Source organism: Aspergillus sclerotioniger (assembly GCF_003184525.1).
Source record: "Aspergillus sclerotioniger CBS 115572 chromosome Unknown BO94scaffold_11, whole genome shotgun sequence".
Lineage (NCBI taxonomy): Eukaryota > Fungi > Ascomycota > Eurotiomycetes > Eurotiales > Aspergillaceae > Aspergillus > Aspergillus sclerotioniger.
In genome coordinates this window covers 162,316-180,338 of record NW_020291001.1, presented here as the reverse complement: position 1 = coordinate 180,338, position 18,023 = coordinate 162,316, and the positions used below count along the sequence as shown (strand labels likewise).

The 18,023-nt window shown below is 53.9% G+C and overlaps 5 protein-coding genes across 5 annotated transcripts; 2 read left to right on the top strand and 3 right to left on the bottom strand.

The window, feature by feature from the left end:
* Positions 1–441: 441 nt before the first annotated feature.
* BO94DRAFT_555778 (CLN3-domain-containing protein) lies at positions 442–9,689 on the bottom strand (the record flags this gene model as incomplete). The annotated part of the gene is made up of 7 exons (XM_025613824.1): positions 442–2,566; positions 2,621–2,705; positions 3,565–4,025; positions 4,078–4,789; positions 4,870–4,988; positions 8,517–9,328; positions 9,435–9,689. The coding sequence occupies 7 exons, from the start codon at positions 9,687–9,689 to the stop codon at positions 442–444; spliced, it is 4,569 nt and encodes a 1,522-aa protein (XP_025468324.1).
* Positions 9,690–9,923: 234 nt separating this feature from the next.
* dph1 (2-(3-amino-3-carboxypropyl)histidine synthase) lies at positions 9,924–11,715 on the top strand. Its single transcript, XM_025614483.1, has 2 exons — positions 9,924–10,096; positions 10,180–11,715. The coding sequence occupies exons 1-2, from the start codon at positions 9,949–9,951 to the stop codon at positions 11,331–11,333; spliced, it is 1,302 nt and encodes a 433-aa protein (XP_025468323.1). The 5' UTR covers positions 9,924–9,948; the 3' UTR covers positions 11,334–11,715.
* On the bottom strand, positions 11,451–14,579 carry BO94DRAFT_34616 (uncharacterized protein). Its single transcript, XM_025607076.1, has one exon. It carries the CDS (start codon positions 14,325–14,327, stop codon positions 11,568–11,570), a length of 2,760 nt encoding a protein of 919 aa, XP_025468322.1. The 5' UTR covers positions 14,328–14,579; the 3' UTR covers positions 11,451–11,567.
* BO94DRAFT_34615 (ankyrin repeat domain-containing protein) lies at positions 14,580–16,440 on the bottom strand. Its single transcript, XM_025607074.1, has 2 exons — positions 16,240–16,440; positions 14,580–16,189 (listed from the first exon to the last, which is right to left on the bottom strand). Exons 1-2 carry the CDS (start codon positions 16,331–16,333, stop codon positions 14,832–14,834), a joined length of 1,452 nt encoding a protein of 483 aa, XP_025468321.1. The 5' UTR covers positions 16,334–16,440; the 3' UTR covers positions 14,580–14,831.
* Positions 16,441–16,757: 317 nt separating this feature from the next.
* On the top strand, positions 16,758–17,741 carry BO94DRAFT_565234 (uncharacterized protein). The gene is made up of 4 exons (XM_025614482.1): positions 16,758–16,944; positions 16,996–17,167; positions 17,219–17,505; positions 17,539–17,741. The coding sequence occupies exons 1-4, from the start codon at positions 16,840–16,842 to the stop codon at positions 17,680–17,682; spliced, it is 708 nt and encodes a 235-aa protein (XP_025468320.1). The 5' UTR covers positions 16,758–16,839; the 3' UTR covers positions 17,683–17,741.
* Positions 17,742–18,023: the final 282 nt, after the last annotated feature.

The following is an 18,023-nucleotide window of genomic DNA, read 5'->3' as shown; positions in this document are numbered from 1 at the left end:
TCACCTGATCCGGTGATACCCTCCGGGCTTTCATTTAACCTGGCCGTGGAATTGCTGGACCTGTCTCGCATTGAAATCATGCTGGCACTGCAATGCGATCTGATTGATTCACTGCATGTTACCGCATCGGGCAAGCCGAATCCCCACTCTGCAAGAGACCCTGAAAATGTCTCATTTCCTTTTATCTCCGGCACACCCGTTATTGGGAGTGATGTTTAGTAATGGGGAGCTGGTTCGGATAAGGCCTATATATTATCAGCCGGATTCACCAATGCAATGATGAGGGACCGCAGATGACGACATCGCACAACCCACATTGTTAACCAACAAGATTGGATCTATCATGTTCATAATCTAATCCAGCAACCACCCAGATATTTGGATCATATATTCATTAATCATGCTACCTTTATGGTGTCCGGGCCCCCTCCCCAATCCCCATCAACCCCCCGCCAACCCACTCATCCGCCGGTCCAGCAGGTCCTCCTCGCTGGCAAGACTGGTTAAACTCCGGTTCCGCTCGCGCAAAGCAACCGGACTGTTGGCCTCGGAGAAGTATCCATCCGGATATGGGATGCTCAGCTTTGAGGGCACGAGATGTTGCTTTCTGGTGATACCAGGACGCAGAGTCCGACCTCGGGAGACACTACGAATGCGCTCCTTCTTGATATCCAATCCCTCATGACCACCAGCTTCATCGTCAACGGGGGCACTCGAGCTTCGAGCCAACGGTGTTAGTGGTGTCAACCGGCTGACGCCCATTTCAAGGGGCCGGTCCTCGTCTGCGGATGACTCGCCGGTGAGACGACGCTTGTGGTTGGGCCGGAATACTTGCGGTACTTTAGGTAACGCACTGTCGGCGAGTGACCGGAGCAAACTAGAGGATGGCCTCTTGGCTTGAGAAATCTCGAACAGATCCTGCAACCAGGTCGCGCATCGGTTGATGTGCTTCCAGCTCTCGGGGAACAGGCCTGCCATTTGCATGAACCCATGTGAGATCCCCGGGATGAGAGATACCTCGACATGGTCTTTCTCCCGGAACGCGCGGCTGGACTTTTCGAGTCCCAGCTCCTGTCGTTCTTGAAACTGACGTAGCTTGGCTTGTCGAAGTCGCCCGGCGAAAATGACCGTGTCGTCGACTAGGGGATCGCGCTCGCCGGTGATGATGTAGGTCTTGGGGAAGCGCGCCAGCAGCGCCTCTGGAGCCAGGGTTGGGGAGAGGAGATAGTCCGTGTTGAAGTCGGGACGATTGTGGGGCCCGATATACAGGATAATCATTGCTCGCATCATTTCTGGGGTCAGGATTCGATCATTGACATACGATATCACCGACGACACGGCTAATCGAGTGCGAATCTGTTTGGGCTGGTGTTCAGCAACCGCGGCCGCCTCTGCAGCGCGGGCGTTAAGCTTTTGGTGCAGCTCCAATTGCTTGGTGGTTACCTCGCCTAGATTACTAGCTTCCTGGTCCGCGTCAGAGAAGAAATCCCCAAAAGACGTTCCAGGTGAGGTGAACGGCGTCAACCGCTGATAGTCCATATCCTTCCGCCGCAAAACGTTCTCATTTGTGCGGCGTGTGCTCTTCTCCTGGATCAACGCCATCTGCTCTTCCGTCATCCAACTTTCGATCTTCATGTTCAACGCAGGATAGGCGAGGACTAGCCCGTCTGGAGGTGGAAGCATGTTTTGACCCTGCCATGGAGGGGCGTTCGAACTGCCAGATTGAAGCACCATGAGGGTGACGCCGGTAGCAAGACTCCCCCCGGCACTGTCGCCGGTGATGACAATCCGAGGCCGCGTCCTTCCGTTGAGCCCCAGGCAGCGACCGCGGGTGGAGACGATGGAATGATAGACGTCGTAACATTCATTCAACCCATATGGATACGGATACTCTGGGGCTTTCTTGTAGTCGAGACTCAAGATCGGTACCTCGGTCTTTGCCGCCCAGGCCAGCAGGCGGTCTTCGGAATGCCGCGGGCTCATCGAAACAAACCCACCGCCTGGAATATCTAACACAATACATGTTTGATCCCGCAGTGCAGCCAGCGGTCCATCAAAGTACAACCATGCACTGGTCGGCTCCTCATAGATCGACGACGCCGGACGGGGGATGCGAATGGCACGAGGAGGGTACCGAGTGAGTCGCGGGCGCACCAAACTGGCAAGTGTCCAGAGATACGGCGTGGTACTTTTGTTCCATGACACCCGCATATGCTCGACCGTGAGTGTGGCTCGGACCCGGCGAACCTTCTCATCCGCCCGCTCGGCTGCGATAAGGTAGTAGCCAGAGAACACCAGCGACGCAATATCCCGGAGCCACTTTGGCTTGACCCCCATTGCCGTCCAAAAGCCAGCATCCAACGCGGTGGTGATCCATGTTGCCCGGAAGAAGGAGCGCGAGTATAGATTTGCCAGGGGCTCGGGGCACTCCAGCCCAACGATCTTGGCGAAGTTGCGGGAGATGTAGAGCCAGAGGAAAACGAGGACGGTGGTTTGCCAGACGCTTAGCTTTTCCGAGAGGCGCGAGGAGAACTTGCGGACAACGGGAGGGCCATGCTTGTTTCCTCTACGAGCGACTGTTAGCATGTGAAGAGCTGTAACGGATGTTGCGTCGACGAACCTGAAGAGATAAAGCGACCAGAACAGGAATACAGCAAGAACCTGGATTTTGCGGAATTTGGTAGACGGCCTCCCCAGGACGTGGTCTAAGGCCATCCTTGTTAGTGAGACATCTTGGTAGTCGCACCCGCTTTCAGCGTACCTATCATATTCCAAGATTCAAAGAAGGTAATAACAAGAAGCGGCAGTCTATATGAAATTTATGAGAGATCTATCAAGGGCTAGAATGTGGTAATCTAAGGGAAGAAGTAGACAGCGAAAGCATTCATATTCCGGGCGACAATAATACAAAGACACGAGGAGAAGAGAGATGAACAAAGAAGGGAAAGAAAGATGCTAGCCCGCCATTCCCCACAGCCGGTTTATTGCAGCATGTCCAGATTTGGGCAGCCGGTAACCAAGTATGGGGAAGTGGGAAGGGGATGGCGGAGAGGCGGCATCCATGGATCAGCCGTGAGGAAACGCAGGCGTGCATGTGAAATCCCCACCAGAGATGCGGGCTGATCCAGTCATCTGGGTTGCGTCAGTCAGCATTCCTGCAATCCTGCAATAGCCGGGGGAATGGGGTTGTTGGTCAGAACCCTCCAGGCCCGATGGAGGTGCATTGGGCGATCGCTGACTGACTGCTTAGCTGGATGATGACATGGGGGGAAGGAAGGGAGAGTTGAGTAGTGAGTAGTAGTAGTAAGTGGAAGCGAGAACCATGGCGGCATCACATGTCTCTCGCCACAAATCCCGTGACGCCACGAGTCATGTGCCTGAACCCCTCCGACGCCCTCTTCCGGATCCGGCTAATCAGCAAAGATAACCTCAAAAACTATGCAAACCAACCATGCATTCCCTCAGCTCGCCACCACAAGCCATCTACTGTGTACTAGTGGTATCTACATCTCATCATTCATAGTCGCCGACAGTAGTCCCGTCCATGGGCATCCTGCCAATCACACAGCCACACCTCAAACAGCATCCCCACAAACCCAGCAATGCAGATGCCGGCCGAGTCGCTGACCGTGGTTGCTCCGAGCGAGAATTCGCGGTCTTCCTTGGGAACCCGGTCCCCGATCTCGGCAAATGTATTCACGTAGACTAGACCCCCCAGCAGCCCTTCCCAGAAGATGATGGCAAAGACAATGTACACACTCGGGATGAAATCAAACAAGGCATGCAGCGTCAACACCGCTAGATTAACAATCTGCAAGAACGACGGGAGATACAGATCGTGGATCCGGAAGAAAGGAGTCGACGATCGCGAGATAAACACACCAACCTGGTAGATCGCATTGTATGCGGGATAGAAAGCCCGGAAGTGCTCGAACGGCGATCCTTCAAGAGGGAATAGCAGAGTCGGCGAGACTCCCTGGTTGATCGTATATTCGGCGACATAGACCAACAAAAGTGGAAGCATACTGGAGACTAGTGAGCACCCACGTCATCCCCACTCACCGGGTTTATACTTACAAAGGAAAGAAAAGGCCCTTGGCTCGCCGCAAATTGGCTCGGAAAGCCTGCCAGCCAAGGCCTCCGCTGGTATCGGTAGCCTTTTGATCCCGGCTCGGGGCATTTGAGGAGCCGAGCAGACCGTCCCGCTCATCAAGTGGATCTTCCCGATCCTCTTCGTCAATCGCACGATACTGGGTCGATGCGGCTGACAATGGACCCATGGACGTTCTTGGCAGGATTGCGAAGAAGCTCACCACCATGATCACCGGCAAGCACGCCGATGCTAGCAGCGTTGCCTTGACACTGAATCCCATGGAGGTAGTGGCCACGGCATACGCCCCAGCACCGACCAGTCCGGCGGCCCCTGTGCCACTGCCCCAGGCTGCCAGGCTGAACGGTCCATAAAAGTGCGTCAGTGCGAGGAAGCTCAGTTCGCCTCCTCCACTAGACAAGCTCGCCAGAATAATGCCCGCGATCTTGGTGGATATGGTACCCCCTTCCGTATACGCGGGGCTTAATGCCACCAAGAGCATGCCCATCGCAGAGCACAGGACGAAAAACATCACCCGGATAGGATAGGGAATCAGGTGGATGAAATAGGGCGCAACCAGCTTGGTTACAAAGGAGGGAATGACGTCTGCGAGAAGGACAACGCCCTTGGGGACGCTGGGCCCCACCAGATCGAGGGCCGCGGAAAGGATGATAACATAGAGGACATTGTTGATCAAGCCTGGTTCAGTCTCGCGTGGTTAGTGACCTCGGGGTAGTTCCTTATCAGTCCACAAGTCTACGGAATGGCCAGCGGCTTACCAAGTAGCCAGAATGCAATGCAGACCCTGGGATCAGCGCCATGGAACAATGCCCCGAATCGCTCCCGGAATCGGGACCATGAGGAAGACGGGGCTCCGGGAAGGGGTAACATTGACTGCCTGTCAGGAGCCGAAGACATAACCTGGAGTGAAGATAGGGGAGGGAGTAAGTAGTTCTAGTATGCTACACTGGCAAGATGGGTGCGGACACAACAGCACGGAGCATTGGGGCAATCCTATTGGAGCATGAAGTGGTTGCGATGGGACAATGTCATGGTGGAGGACATCGGGGAGGTGGTGGAAGTTGGTATCTGAGCAACAAGCCAGCAAGCGGTCATCCGCCCGGCCAGAAATGGCACTGCCACGTGATGACTTACTCGATGAGGCAATGCTCCTTGATGCTCGATTCCAATGGCTACTCGCTGGAATCTCGTGCACATTTGAAATAAGCTAAAGCTAGAAGCCGGCAGATACACAAAACTGTACATAATTAAGCCCCAGAAACCACCAAAGTACCGCGTTGGCCACGGACAAGCCACCCAGACGCAGAGAAACCATCCCGGCGCCAATCCCGACGCTATCGGGACAATCAGGGCTTATCGGATGTTATTCCGTCACGATTCTTCTTCCGTCCCGATCTCCGCCACTCCGCATCTTTCTTCTCCAACCTACCCACCAGCTTCAAAAACCTCACCCAGAAAGATCATCGCGCTCTATTCCAATTTTGCACGGCAAAAGGACAGACATCATGTTTCTCCGCACTATTCGCCGCCTCCCCACCACTCCCTCTCTCCCTCTCCGCTCCTTCTCAACACGCGCAATCTTCCTGTCGGACAAGCCTCCCTTCGCATTCGCGAGCTCCCCAGCTCCCCCTCGCCTCCCCAAGGAAGAACAAGAGATCTTCGAAGAACTTCAACGCAAATCCACTGGCGCGTTCAGCACCCCACAGATCAACCAATCGCCCGACTCGGAGCCTGCAGTGGCAGCCGAAATCAACGCCACTGGCAAGGGAGAGGAACTTCATCCTGATGTGAAACCGGGGTTGAGGCCTGAGTTCGAGGGAGAGAAGAATCCCAAGACTGGCGAGGTTGGAGGACCAAAAAATGAGCCTCTGAGGTGGGGGGCTGAGGGCGACTGGAGCTATGGTGGCAGAGTTACGGATTTCTAGAATGGGTGTCTAGGATGATGCATGATGGAGTGTGCATTTCTTCTGCTTGACGCCTTTGATGAGTGTATAAAAAGGAGTGCACATGGAAGTTGACATTGGTTATTGCATGAGTGGCGTTGGATATCGATTTTTGGTGGTTATAGAGCTTGGCCCTCTCTTCTCTTATGCTATATGTGTATATTACCGCATTGAATCATTCAGAAGGATTCTCGGACATATTGAAATAGAACAATTGAATCTCGCAGGTTTTCTCCGGGTCAAGAATGACTGCCCGGGATGTGACAGGGGATTCTCTAAACTAAAGGCGGTCGGCCTCGGGGTGGTGATAAGGACTCCGAGGCGGCCGAGCGCATCGCATTGGCTCACCTTCACATTCATGCACGCCTTTGAAGCAGTGCTCAGAAGACAATTATGCTCCGACTTTGGCAGTGGCGAGGAGCCACTTCAATAGTCAACAAAATTTCCCGATTTCTTTCTTCCTCTCACAGACAATCAGCAGACATGGGAAGCATATCCGGCGGATGCTCCTCACATCCTTCCCCCGACAGGGATTCTAAAGACCCGGGTCCACGTTAGGAGCATCATCTTCTTGGCCTGCAATTCATTAGCAAGCATTGTCGTCACTAACTCTACACTTGTAGGATTCGATCCCTACACTTATACCAATGGAAGATGGTTGCATCGGGACGCGCTCCAGCGAGACTCTCGCCGCATTCTGTTCAACTTCCCTGCCCTCTGTGAAAGGGCCATCAGTCTATGCCCAAGGGCTTCAGAAATTACCAAATACGAAAAGAAAGAAGGTGGATTCAACAGGGTGTTTCTCTTCACAATGGATACCGGCACTTGTGTTGTGGCAAGGCTACCGGCCAGTATCGCGGGCCCTCCCCGGTTGACGACCAACTCTGAAGTTGCAACAATGGCTTATTGTAAGGCTGACTTACACTCTTACCTTCTTGGAATGCGCTTAAATGCTCACTAATTATGTCTCTCCTGCAGTACAATCCAAAATCTCGCTTCCGATACCAAAAGTCCTAGACTGGAACGATAATCCCGTGAATCCCATCGGCGCAGAATATATAATCCAGGAGCATGTTGAAGGTGTCCAACTGCACCAAATCTGGCCCCAAATGGACTCGGAACAGCATATGCTTTGTACTAAAGCTCTCTCATTATTGATAAAAAAGATGGCGTCCTTGAACTTCCCAGCATATGGCAGTTTATACTTCGCGGATGCACCTTTAGAGTCACGCCTAAAGATTCCCTTTGAGGAGGGCTTCTGTATCGGACCACACTCCAGCCCGGTCTTCTGGAACCGTAATCCAGGCGAACTCAAACTCTACGGCGATCCTGGCTCTAATTGCGGCTCATGTTAGTCTCGCAGCCCTTGTTCCATATCACTAAACTCTGACACAAAGGTGTAACAACAGGGCGCGACCTTGTAAGCTATTGCTCGGGCCTGATTGAGACTGGTTATTCTCGTCTGCCCAAGGAAGAACCCATCAAAGGCGAGATTCGCAGTCATCAAGGGTCGGTTCAAGAGCATATCCGACTACTGAAGCAAAGTCAACAGGCGATGCAGAAGTTGGTCGAAGACAAGCGCATTCAAGACGCTGCTACACCAGTCCTACTTCACCCCGACTTTCACAAGAGAAACATCTACGTCTCAGCAGAGGATCCAACCCTCATTACCGGCCTATTCGACTGGCAAACAACCAGCATTGAGCCTGCATTCATCTGCGCCAACGAGACTCCGGATTTTGCCACGCTCCCCCAAGAATCCGAAAATGACGCGGATGAGATACCTGCCGACAAAAAACGCGAACTCAAAGATGCCTCGATCTGCTACCAGACATACGATGTATGCATGAAAGGTCTGGTTCCTAAACTTCGCCCCGCTAGATTACTTGATCCGACCTTGTTCCGAGTCTTCCATTACTCGCACACGACGTGGAGAGATAGTGCCACCGCAATTCGCCAGGAACTCATCGAGCTTTCTGACCGCTGGAAGGAATTGGATCTCGAAGGATTTTGCCCATTTTCTTTCACCGACGAAGAACGGGAGAACCATGCTAGAGATTATGAGGGCTTTGAAACGATACAGAGTCTCAAATTATGGCTTAAAAGCTCTCTGCATACGGACTCCGACGGTTGGTTCCGAATGATGTATGGGAGGCTTCTAAAGATGCCCACCGCGCCGCATATGACGAATGGATACAGACGGCTAGGGAATCAGAATCTCGTGGTGAGGGCCTAACAGTAGCAAAAGCGGACAGCTTGTGGCCGTTCGATGCTCGATAGATGTGGCATAAAAACCTATGGATATCTGGACGGCATGGCCAGAGACTCTGCAGACCCTTGGTTTTCCTCCAGTTATATGATATCCGGTGGTGGAAGCATTAGATGTGGTTCACGGAAATGAGAGATAACAACAACTGCGGTGGCTATGTAACAGGCTCAGGATCATATCAAGTGCATTTTACTCTTCTGCCTCCATCCGTGCCAATATGGCCTTGCCCGCCCGGCTTTCGTTAAACCGTCCAAGCTCTCCACTGATCCATGAGCCAATCCTCGACATCTCCTCCAGATTGATGCCCGTGTGCATGCCGAGGCTATGGATGGTATGAACAAGATCCTCCGTCGCTACATTTCCCGTCGCGCCTTTGGAGTAAGGGCAACCGCCCAGACCGCCAACACTGCTATCGAAGATGCGGACACCGTGCTCCAATCCCACAATGGTGTTGACGAGAGCTTGTCCATAGGTATCATGGAAATGCAATGCGAGATCCGTATTTGCAATGCCTGCCGCTTTGAGAGCTTGCAGCAACGCCATTGTGCGGGGTGCTGTGCCCATACCCGTGGTATCAGCTACGGACACCTCGTCGGCTCCCATTTCAAGCAGCGTTGCTGTAATATCAGCCACCTTGGCTGGAGGCACATCAGGGCCTTCATACGGGCAGCCCAGGGCCACTGACACGTACCCCCTCACTCGGATATTTTTTGTTTTCGCTAGATCCACAATTGGACGGATACGGTCCAGCGACTCCTCAATTGTACAATTGGTATTGGCCTTGGAGAACGCCTCCGTAGCTGCTGCGAACAATGAAATCTCGGTGGTTGCCGAGGAATTCGATTTTGACCTAGCTGACTCTGCCGGGACACCGGTGGCATCCATGATCTTAATAAGGTTCTCGAGACCCCGCACATTCGGGACGAGGTAGTTGTAGGCGATGACGTTCTGCGACTGTGGCGGGGTCTGGAGGAGATGCTCGCAGATCTCCGCAGTGCTTGCCATCTGCCCCACAGATATTTGTTAGTGCTGGGCGAAGACAACAGTCTTATTCTTTTCATGGGCAGTCCCGAGCATCTTGCAGCTCGAATGTCGGCAGGACGAGCCATACCTGGGGCACCCATTTTGCCGGCACAAAAGATCCCGCCTCAATTGTGGTTACACCCGTCTTCGACAGTTTCTCAATGAGCTGGAGCTTGGTCTCGAGGGGAATCGATTTTTTTTCGTTCTGGAGGCCATCTCGTGGACCGACTTCGACGATGCGGACATGATCCGACGTTAACCGCGCCTCAGTCGCAAAGCAGCGGCGTGCTGGCGCTGTCCGTAAGGCGGAAAATAGACACAGTCTCGGCCGAAATTTCATCATTTTGAGGAGTTGGATAGTATGAGGTTCAGACAGCTCGAATATTCCAGGAATTCACTCGGTGAAGCGAGGAGCGAAGAACCGCAGCTCCCTGGGGAAGAGGAGGAGGAGATGCCGGATGAACTGATGCAACGGAATGCGGAGAACCGCCCGAGCGACCCCACCTGACCCGCCCGCTGACTCATCATAAAATATCCATCTCCCACTTGGAGATCATTATTCACCACCACTCTTCCCCTCCTTAATTACCCTCACTTGCATCATGAGCGATACACCAGCAGATTCTGCGCCTTCGAGCGCTCCTTTGAGACAGCCCAAGAAGAGGTTTGTCGGCCGACGGACTGCAGATGCCCAGGCACAAAAAGACACCCCCAATGCCCAAGATGTCGAGTCGACCAGTATACAAAAATGTGAGTGCAGATCACCCCTCCCTCGCCAACCTATATGCCTTTTTCTTCAAGCACAACGACTAATCACCATCACCTGCATTCAGCCGCCCCCCGGCGCACACCCCGAACCCTAAACCAAGTCCCTCCTGAAATCCTCGAAGACCCCGAAATCATCGCCGCCATCGAACTCCTCCCGCGCAACTACTCCTTCGAGATCCCCAAGACAATCCACCGCATCCGCTCCTCCGGCGCAAAGCGCGTGGCGCTCCAATTCCCCGAAGGTCTCCTCATCTTCGCGACCACCATCTCCGACATCCTGACACAGTTTTGCCCGGGTATCGAAACCCTCATCATGGGCGATGTCACCTACGGCGCCTGCTGCATCGACGACTACACAGCACGGGCTCTCGGCTGCGACCTCCTTGTCCACTACGCCCACAGCTGTCTGATCCCCGTGGACGTCACCAAGATCAAAACCCTCTACATCTTCGTGGATATCAGCATCGACACCACCCACCTTATCGCAACCCTCGAGCGCAACTTCCAACCCGGCAAGACCATCGCAACCGTCGGCACCATCCAATTCAACGCCACCCTCCACGGCCTTAAACCCGTTCTCGAGCGCGCCGGATTCAAGGTTCTCATCCCACAAATCATGCCCCTTTCCAAGGGCGAGATCCTCGGCTGCACCTCCCCCACCCTCTCCGCCGACGAAGTCGACATCCTCCTCTACCTCGGCGACGGCCGCTTCCACCTCGAATCCGCCATGATCCATAACCCAGCCATCCCCGCCTACCGCTACGATCCCTACTCCCGGACCCTGTCACGAGAGACCTACGTCCACGACGAAATGCACACCCTACGCCGCGACGCAATCAACACCGCCAAGTCGGCCAAGAAATGGGGCATCATTCTCGGTTCCCTCGGCCGACAGGGAAACCCTAACACCATGGCCATGATCGAGAATCATCTGAACGAGCGCGGAATCCCCTTCGTCAACCTCCTGCTTAGTGAAATCTTCCCTGGAAAGTTGGCCTCCATGTCCGATGTCGAGTGTTGGGTGCAAATTGCCTGTCCCCGTTTGAGTATCGATTGGGGATACGCGTTCTCGAGACCCCTCTTAACACCATACGAGGCTTTGATTGCCCTTGGTGTGAAGGAAAGTTGGGATACGGCGAACAACGGCGTCTATCCGATGGACTTCTATGCCAAGGAGGGGTTGGGACGGACGAAACCGAGTCAGGCTATCACTGCATAAGGGTTCTGGTTTTATATAAATGAATGGCCTGGTGAGGATAATGATTTCAAGTGAATATTCTGCATGATGCATATGACTATAGATGTTCTGATTCGGGTTCAGCCGATCATGGACTGGGCTGAGATACAAAAGCTTATGATTATGAAATAGAACATGACGTAAGGGTATGAGGAAAAGATGCGTCTATTTCCATTCGTGTAATGTTACATTAAGGATCCTAGATCGTCCAAGAGATCATGAGCCCTTGACTTCATCCGCACTGTCGGTGTTGAGATCGCTGGCACTCCCGCGCCGAAGCGCGAGGATGCTCTTGCTAGCGAGCTCGTCGGCTGTACGTTCCGCGGCGCGCCATCTCGTGACCGCTTGTTCGACGTCCTCGAACATCTCCAGTGTGTCTTTGATGATCCCGCCCTCGTCGGGTTCGGGGACTTGTGTGCTTTCTCGCGAACCGCTGTCACTGATCATGGGGAAGGCGGGCCCAAAGCCACGCTGGGGAATGGGATTGAACATCACCGCATTGGCGAACATGCGGATCAGTTCCTTCTCCAGCTGGGCGGAGTTGACCACCCCCTTTGGAGGTATGACGTCCTCGGTCTTCTGCAGCATAAGTACAGCGTTCTTCGATGGGGTTCCGACACCAGGAGCTGGTGACTCCCCATCTCCTGCCGGCGTGCTGGCGGCCTCGGTGGCTGCGGCTAGTGCCCTGCTGCCCTGGTGGATCAGCGACTTGATGGACTTGAGGTCTTGCGGTCGATAGATGAGATCGCGGTATCCCGGAGCGTCACGTTCAGTCAACGGCTTGGTGAAGATCGAGGCATGCTTGTGCGTGGTCACATCGTTCATGATAGGAGCCCCGGTGCGGGGGAAATTCCGCGCGCATACCACGTACGTCGACGACATATTGGGGTCAAGGCGACTCAGCTGGGTGAACTCCGGCTGAGAAGGTTCGGCCTCGAGACTCTCACTCGGAGCACGCTTGCGCTTGGGTCGCCCCCTGCCAGGACGACTGACAGAAGGCCGTTCGGGTTCAGCAGTTTCAGAGACACCAGCCGGGGTACTGGGTACTTCATGCTTGATTTTCCCAGAGCCCGCATCTGCCATGGACTCTTCATCACGCGACAACACTGACCGACCCCGACTTCTGGATGAAGCCGTGCTTCGATCACGATCCTTTCCAGTGGACAGCGATGACTTCTCGCCTTTCCTTTTTGGCCCTCCTTTGTGATCCAAATCAATCGATAGGGTCTGATCGTTAGCTCCGTTGCTCTTGGCTTCAGACCTGCGTTTTCGGCGACGAGGCTCAGGCTCTTCCGGCGTTGCTTCCCGGGATCCCATCAGAGATGGTGCCTTTTCACTGATAGGACTGATCTCCTCTGGTCGTGGCCGCTCGGGTGAACGAGGAGAAATAGCGATACTTAACCGTGGGGTCTTCTTCCATGGCGTCATCGAGCCAGGTGTCAGAGAACCTGTATCAATCGTAGGCCGAGGCCGGGCACTGGTCGGCCGCGAAAGGATTGATGCCTGTGCCGGGCCAATTGGTGTCTGAAACACTGGCGGTGGGACATTATGAGCTGGCGTTTGGGCTGTCGCGGGCACAGGACCAGGGGTCGAGGGAACTGGCGTTGGTCGAGGGGGTTGAGGTGCCTTCTTGCTCTCAAAAGCTGGGATGGGAGGAGGTACGGGAGACTGGACCGGCCGTCCAGCACCAGCAATATTTGTTGGTTCGGGTTTCGGCTTCGGAAATGCGGGAGGCTGAGGAGTTTGCGGGGGCTGGTTCAACGACCACTGTTGGAAACTAGCCTGGGGTAGAGGGCGCTGAGGAGCTGGGCTAGCGGCTGGTACCGGTGGTGTCTCCTTGATAGAAGGTTTGCTGGGAGGAACCTGTTGCGGGGTAGAAGGAATTGACACACTGACTTTTGGCGGAGCTTGAGAGGGTGTGACTGCGGGAGGGCGCGCGACCCCAGCACTAGGCGTTGCAGCAGTGGATGATCTTGGCGACGGCGTAATTGGCGCGTTCACTGGTGCATGGTTCGCAGGGGAATTCCTGGGCACAAGCGGTGGTTGTGATGCTGCCAACACTTTTCCATTCGGAACCGGTGGCTGCGATGGGCGGGCGGTCGCCGGTTGAAGACTGGGCTGGGGCCGAGGTGACGGTTGCGGCAGCTGCTGAGGCAACTGTGGCTGTGGTTGGATCTTCTTTTCCTGTTCCTTCGGAGGCTGCTCGACAGCCTGGACCGGCGGCGCGGGCTGCGCGGGTTGCGCGAGCACAGGTTGGGGTGTAGGCGGTGGGCGCGGTGCTGGTTTTGCTGGTTGCTTGCTCTCTAGGTCCTTGCGCGGCGGTTCCAATTGTGGCTGCTTTGCGTCCCCCCCCACCGCCGGTATCGCGATGTGCATAGGTTCTCCACGAGGTTGAGGAATGGGCTTCTCTCCCTTTACATCCACGTCCATTGGTTGTGGCGCCGGCTCTGGCTGCGCCGGTGCAATCGGCTGCGCTGGAGTTGGTCTTGTCACAGGCTCCGGAGGAGCTTCCACCTCCTCCCTTTGTAGCTGTTCAATCTCCTCTCTGATTTCCTTGTATCGCTGCTCCTCGTTCCTGATTTCCCGGGTCACCAGCTCCTTATACCGGGCGTACAGATGCGACACTAGTCCTGGCACCATGCTGACATGGCTCAGGGCCTTGTCCGCCAACCCATCCGGTCGAGGACTGGATATTTTGCGCTTTTTGGAATTGTTGGCACCGGAGCTCTCCGTATGATGGCCGTTCGGACCTGATGTGATGGAATCCACGCCATCTCGCATCAGGGTTGTATAAAGATCTTCCAAGGCTTCGGGGGCGAGCCTGCCCGCATCATAGGCGGCATTCTGTTGAATGAAGGGATTGTTGCGGAGAACATCGGAAATAGAGGCGAAGTTTGCGGGAGGCGTATCGAGGCCGGCAAGCGATTGGAAGAAGAGGAGCGACTCAAAGGGCGTGTAGGCGGATAGAGGAGGCATCCCCCATTGCCCGTCGGATCGGCCACTGGGGGGGTAGTAGAGAGGAATGGGGGCCACGGTGGTAGGAGTCGTCGCAGATTGTCGGCCCAAAGAGCGCAGTCGACGAGGCCAGCCCTCGTATTAGCACAGCTGAAGGATGGACACCTGAAATACCAGGCCGGAAAAACGCGATGGGACAGGTCGGGGTGGCGGTTCCGACCATGCGCGCAGAAAAATGAAGGGAGCGACCCGGGAAAAAACGAGCGAGGAAAGGGAAGGGAGAGAGACGACCCGTCAAGGTTGGGGAAACCGTGGGAGGAAACAGGAGCTAAAATTGGCTTACGTACAGAGGTAGCGAATTAATGAACAAAAAGGATGGAAAGGACGGGGGACAGAACAGGATGGGGATGGAAGGGAGAGTGGATGAGTGGGTGAGTGGATGGCGGAAGGGATGATGCCTTTCTGGCATCAACACCGTAACGGCGTAACCTTCGCCCAGCAAGCCCGCGCCGGGCTGCCGCACGGTCACGTGCGCCTCCCCGGGAGTTTCTCCCGAAGCAGCCAGTAGTCCCCCGTGTCTTGCTTCACCTCCTCCTCACCCCACCCCAACTCCCTCAACACTTTCTCCACATTACGCACTTGCTTCACTCCATGGTGTACTGTGTATTTCTTGCGCTTCCAGGTATACGCCTGATCAGCCCCGTTTTCCAGAAGCAGTCGGACTAGAGACGGGGATCTTTGCCGGACAGCCATCATCAGCGGTGGCTGTCTGCTAAACCGAGAGTCCCAAGGATGTTGGTTGACGTTGGCTCCGTATTGCACCAGCATCTTGGCAATTCCCACCTCCCCTGCTGCCACGGCTGTTTGTAATGGGGTATAAAACTGGGCCCTTACATTCGGGTCAATCCCATGCTCCAGGAGGAATTGCACCATTCGCAATCTTTGATCAGGCGGGCAGTCATCTAAGGCGTGATATAATAACCTCCTGCCTAGATTGGCGTCAATGGGGGTATCAAGATGTGTCCACAACCATTGCACTGCTGCAAATTGGCCGGCACTAATCGCTTCCCCCAATGCCTCAATGTGGTTTCTCTGCGTTGTGGGGATTAGCTCCATCATGAACCCCATCATCTCTATATCTCCTCTACGTGCCAATTTCTCGATCGCTTGTCTGCATTCCCATTCAGGTGTAATGGAGTTGGGATGCTCTTGATAGAGATGCTCCACCCAGACCTCCAGCGCCTCCTTGTTTCGGGCCACCGCAGACACCGCCACCACACAGCAGGAATTCCAGATTACATCGTACCACATGGGACATCCATGCTCCACCAGTGTTCGAGCAATGTCTCTGTTCCCTGTCCTTGCGGCGACATCTAGCGGCATTATTCCGAAGCGTAGACACGGTCTATCCGTTTCCAATCCATTCTGCAGTGCCGTCTGCAACCCCGCACAATCCCCCCGTTTGATGGCACTGCAGGCCAGGATGGTGGCAATGGAAAGGTCCATTGAGATCCAGTGCCCCGACCGAGAATCTTTCATCCACGACTCACACCGTTCGGGACTGAACATGTTTGCTGGCTCATAGTGGCCCGATATCGTAACATCGACCACCTTTGCTATTAGCTCGTCCTTTTGCTGCTGCAGGGGGGCATCACCTAAGTGATGATCCAGCACCTGCTGTAACCAGCATGTAAAGGTACATGGGCTGCGGGGGTGGTCCCGAATCTTGCGGTAGAGATATAAGCGCTTAAGTCGATCTGGAAATCCCGTCCATCGTCCTTTGATCGCCTTATTAGTGCGGCACGACTTGGGGAAGCAGAACCCCTCTTCCTCCGAGCGCGGACTGTCCAGAAAGAATGTAATGATCTCCTCATCAAAGAAACCTGCCATTCGTAAGCGACACTCTGGACGGGACTGCCGACAGGCCACATACTATTGACCAATCTGGCCTGAAACAAATCCAGGATTGGAACTAGATCCACGGCACTCTGGATGATTTGGCGGAGGATTTCAATTGGAACTCGCATTTCCGATACGTTCAATTACGCTGACCAGCAAATTCCAAAAGCTTTTCCTTCCAGTGTTGGGCGCAGCCTAAGAGTTTGCATGTCGGAACCACATGTGAGGGGCTTAGCACCGATATAAGTAGCCATGGATGCACAGCCCTAAATCCTAGCTCCCCATGATCCCGTGAGGTGAGATTGGCTGGAGATCCAACCGTCGTCAGAAGAATCATCATCATATGATCAAGCCCTACTCCGTACATTTGCGTCTGAAGAAATTCCGAGAGAGTACTGACGTCCAGCCTTCCTTGCGACAGGCATGGGCATGCGCGATGTCAATGGGTTGGGAACCTCCACAAGAATCATTCATCATTCGAGGGCTTGCTCGATTAGTAAGCTTGCGATAAGCGACATGTATCTATTTGTTTGCACAACTGTATAAATGAACCTGGGCTCCCCCGGCCTTTCCTTGTTCATCTCGTCCTATTGATCATCTGTCCCATAACTGTTAGTTTATCACAGTCTCCAGGATGGTCACTATCATGCATGACAAAACTCATTTACCCACGGTTGCCGAGATCGAAGCGCCAGCCGATGTCCTGAGTGTCCGAACAAACACTATCAAAGTTGTTCGAGTCGGAGATTGATTCGCATCCAAAATTGGATATACTATTCCGGCATTAGAGGCAGAGAATATGAAATTTGTTGCGGCTAACAGTGGGGTTCCAGTGCCAAAGGTTCATGATCACTTTGTCGATCACGAAACCGGGAAGAGATACATCATCATGGATTATGTTCCTGGTACTGATCTCGAGAAGCTTTTGCTGTCGCTCACATTGGTGGAGAAGAAGACGGTCAGTAGCCGGGTTAAAAGCGCCATAGATGACTTGCGGTGCATCTCACCATAAGGATACTTTGGAAACTTGACACACAAGCCTTATGCCGACGGTGTTCTATCCAGTCCACATAACAATCCAATGATTTCCGGGCCGTTCCAGAACCAGGAAGAAATGAACCAAGCAATATTGCGGAAAATAGGTCAGAGCCAGTCACCACATTACATTCGACTCTTGCAAGGCATGGTCGATCGCACGCTCAAAGGTCATAGGATTGTGTTCACACACAGGGACCTTCAACCTAAGAACATAATGGTCGAACGGTGTGGATTGCGGGAGGATGGAAGCAACGACTTCGAAGTTACTCTAATTGACTGGAATTCGTCTGGCTAGTATCCTGAGTTTTGGGATTCTTGCAACTCGATCCTCTACTGCCAACTGAAGCCTAATTGGCTCGAGCTCGTCCCGGACATTCTGGACCAATACCCATTGGAATATCTTATGATGCGAGTCGTCTATGCGTCAGTCTTTTACTAGTATCATTGCTCAATCTTTAATCGCCGAGAGATGGAGCCCTTTCGTAAGACTCCCTTCCGGACTTTCTCTGACGATAGTGACTACGTCGGCGCTCAAGGAAGTCTTATCCATGGGTGTCACCAATCACATGGTAAAGCCTGATACGGCACTCAGCCATCTTTATTTTTAGCTGCACTCGTCTATATCCAGGGCAGGTAATGGTTGGAACGTGTGACTAAGCGCGCACTTCAGACCCAACACCTGCCTCTTGACTCGGCCATTTCACACCGAAAGGACTCATTCCCGGTCAACCTATTCACACTAACCAACCCCTCGAACAATCAGCCTCAGAGAGAAAGGAA

Coding starts and splice junctions, on each gene's coding strand:
- BO94DRAFT_34615 (XM_025607074.1), bottom strand. CDS start 16,333: ATGCGAGTTCCAATTGAAATCCTCCGCCAAATCATCCAGAGTGCCGTG. Junction 16,190..16,239: donor TCAGGCCAGATTGGTCAATA/GTATGTGGCCTG, acceptor TACGAATGGCAG/GTTTCTTTGATGAGGAGATC.
- dph1 (XM_025614483.1), top strand. CDS start 9,949: ATGAGCGATACACCAGCAGATTCTGCGCCTTCGAGCGCTCCTTTGAGA. Junction 10,097..10,179: donor GTCGACCAGTATACAAAAAT/GTGAGTGCAGAT, acceptor ACCTGCATTCAG/CCGCCCCCCGGCGCACACCC.
- BO94DRAFT_34616 (XM_025607076.1), bottom strand. CDS start 14,327: ATGCCTCCTCTATCCGCCTACACGCCCTTTGAGTCGCTCCTCTTCTTC.
- BO94DRAFT_565234 (XM_025614482.1), top strand. CDS start 16,840: ATGGTCACTATCATGCATGACAAAACTCATTTACCCACGGTTGCCGAG. Junction 16,945..16,995: donor ACACTATCAAAGTTGTTCGA/GTCGGAGATTGA, acceptor CCGGCATTAGAG/GCAGAGAATATGAAATTTGT. Junction 17,168..17,218: donor GGTGGAGAAGAAGACGGTCA/GTAGCCGGGTTA, acceptor TCTCACCATAAG/GATACTTTGGAAACTTGACA.